Source organism: Sinocyclocheilus grahami, unplaced genomic scaffold, assembly GCF_001515645.1.
Source record: "Sinocyclocheilus grahami isolate Dianchi unplaced genomic scaffold, SAMN03320097.WGS_v1.1 scaffold4171.1, whole genome shotgun sequence".
Lineage (NCBI taxonomy): Eukaryota > Metazoa > Chordata > Actinopteri > Cypriniformes > Cyprinidae > Sinocyclocheilus > Sinocyclocheilus grahami.
In genome coordinates, this window is record NW_015509162.1 from 8,669 (window position 1) to 11,475 (window position 2,807).

The following is a 2,807-nucleotide window of genomic DNA, read 5'->3' on the forward strand; positions in this document are numbered from 1 at the left end:
TATTTGTTCTTTTTTGCATCAGTTGTTATTCATAACAATAAATATAAAAAAATAGCTAATATTAATCTAGTAGTGATTAAGAAAATAAATGGGGGAAAGATGTAATGTTGCTAGGTGATTTTGCTTTGGAACCTTCAGAAAACTTTAAATCGTTTTTTCTCTAGATTTTCTTTGCTGACTCCATCGACTTCAAACAGGTGTAGCTCATTTTTCATTTTCCGTCCAATTCCAACAAATTATACGTCATTTTGAAGGTCTTTTAATGGAGAATGTAAAAATAAAAACAACTTATTTTTGGAAATTTGCTCATTGTGACTCATTTTGCTATATAAAAGCATGATCCAGAGGCATAAAAGTAATCAGAATGCAGCTATTTACAGTATTTCTTTGTTACTCATTGACACGTGAACCTCCCCTTTAAATAACGTGACGCTCTGCCCTCTATGTGTATGATGTTGCTCCCTTCAAGCACTGATAGAAGTGAATGAATTGATTCAGCATTTCGACACTTCTGTAAGGATGCGTCAAATTTGACAAAGCAGTTTAATAAAGGATGTATTGATCTCGTGAATTACATAATTTTACTTTACCAAATATTTTTTAATTGGCTGTTAAAGTTTTATATGGGAATATTACATGACACACTGATCCTTTAACAATGCATTGGTGCAACATGTTTTTAAAGTGCAAGACAAAGGTAAAAGAAAAAAACTGTGTACAATGTCTTTAATGAAGGAATCAACTACAAACCTACAAAGCATTGCAAAAAAATAAAATAAAAACTGATTTTAAGTTGTTTATTCTGAGTATAAAAAAATTATGTGGTTTGAAGTCATTAAAAAATTTATATATACAAGTAGTTTACAAGTGTAGGGAGACGCATAATTGGTTACATCATTCATGGAAATTTGTCTGGAGGGTCATGAGTTCTGTAGTTCTTCACCAGAAACTGCCTGTTAAGAATTGATTTTCAGAAATTAAGTTTAATTAATTTAGTTCATGGTTGATCTGTCTTTACTTCCGGGGCCCAACTGTTGCACAATAAAATGTATAACACTAACACATCTCTAACAGAATCTTGTTCACTCTTTAGATTTGCTGTACCACACAATAAAACAGCTGGATCATGGGACAAAAGAAAGAGATTTTTCATACTGGATTTGTGTCTGCAAGCTGCGCTCCATCAGAAAGAGACAATAGAAGAAACTGTGAAGAAACTGCTGTCATCTGTGAACTATAAGAAATGTGATTTCCTGCTGGATCTGTGTTCACATGTGAAGGACTATGAGACTCAAACAGGCAGGAGTGTCCTTCCAGCATTACAGCCAATTTATCAGTCAGCTCCTGCAGTCTGGATCATAAAGCTCTCAGAGAGAAAGAGCTCCATCCTCCTAGAAGTGCTGAAACTCCAAACAGAGAAGAAACCAGTAGAGCTGATAGACTGCACAGATGAAGAGAGTGAAGTGAAGGGATTCCTGCAGTGTCTGCCCTACATCTCACAGCTGAGGTGAGACACAACATTACAAACTTTTATTTGAAACAAAAAAGTATTTAAAAACACACAAAAAGACAAGTGTGTTTTTAAAGTGCAGGACAAAGGTAAAAGAAAAAAAACTGTGTACAATGTCTTTAATGAAGGAATCAACTACAAACCTACAAAGCATTGCAAAAAAATAAAATAAAAACTGATTTTAAGTTGTTTATTCTGAGTATAAAAAAATGATGTGGTTTGAAGTCATTAAAAAATTGATATATACAAGTAGTTTACAAGTGTAGGGAGACGCATAATCGGTTACATCATTCATGGATATTTGTCTGCAGGGTCATGAGTTCTGTAGTTCTTCACCAGAAACTGCCTGTTAAGAATTGATTTTCAGAAATTAAGTTTAATTAATTTAGTTCATGGTTGATCTGTCTTTACTTCCGGGGCCCAACTGTTGCACAATAAAATGTATAACACTAACACATCTCTAACAGAATCTTGTTCACTCTTTAGATTTGCTGTACCACACAATAAAACAGCTGGATCATGGGACAAAAGAAAGAGATTATTGATACTGGATTTGTGTCTGCAAGCTGCGCTCCATCAGAAAGAGACAATAGAAGAAACTGTGAAGAAACTGCTGTCATCTGTGAACTATAAGAAATGTGATTTCCTGCTGGATCTGTGTTCACATGTGAAGGACTATGAGAGTCAAACAGGCAGGAGTGTCCTTCCAGCATTACAGCCAATTTATCAGTCAGCTCCTGCAGTCTGGATCATAAAGCTCTCAGAGAGAAAGAGCTCCATCCTCCTAGAAGTGCTGAAACTCCAAACAGAGAAGAAACCAGTAGAGCTGAGCGACTGGACAGATGAAGAGAGTGAAGTGAAGGGATTCCTCCAGTGTCTGCCCTACATCTCACAGCTGAGGTGAGACTCTTATAGGAAAAAGATCACCCATGCTTATTGTATCCAGTGCTCACAATAAATTTAATGTATTTAACTTAAATATTTTATTAAACAATATGTATGTGAACATGAACCAGAATTGAATTGCATATAATCACAAAAAACACTAAACTGACGTGTAGTTTTTTTCGACAGCAATATTGTCTGTTGTTGAAATCCTGCTGTCACCCTCATTCAGTCGTTTTTTCTGCTGTGAGAGGGATTGTGATCATATGTTTCTATTGTAGCAGCTTCATTCAGCACACAATTGTTTACATGTGCAGTTATGATGAAGCTACAGTGCATAGTCAAGCTACAATCTTCGTTTCTCTGTCCAAGTATATTTCACACAATACATGATCAAATGTTTGCAGTTTTA

At 35.2% G+C, this 2,807-nt stretch overlaps 1 protein-coding gene across 1 annotated transcript; it reads left to right on the plus strand.

Moving 5' to 3' along the window:
* The first annotated feature begins 1,023 nt into the window (after positions 1-1,023).
* Positions 1,024-2,414, plus strand: LOC107576697 (uncharacterized). Its single transcript, XM_016262842.1, has 2 exons — positions 1,024-1,507; positions 1,997-2,414. Exons 1-2 carry the CDS (start codon positions 1,047-1,049, stop codon positions 2,412-2,414), a joined length of 879 nt encoding a protein of 292 aa, XP_016118328.1. The 5' UTR covers positions 1,024-1,046.
* Positions 2,415-2,807: the final 393 nt, after the last annotated feature.

Excerpts from the sequence above, each read along its gene's own strand:
- LOC107576697 (XM_016262842.1), top strand. The coding sequence starts at position 1,047 with ATGTATAACACTAACACATCTCTAACAGAATCTTGTTCACTCTTTAGA. Across the intron at positions 1,508-1,996 it reads CCCTACATCTCACAGCTGAG|ATTTGCTGTACCACACAATA; the intron begins GTGAGACACAAC and ends TTCACTCTTTAG.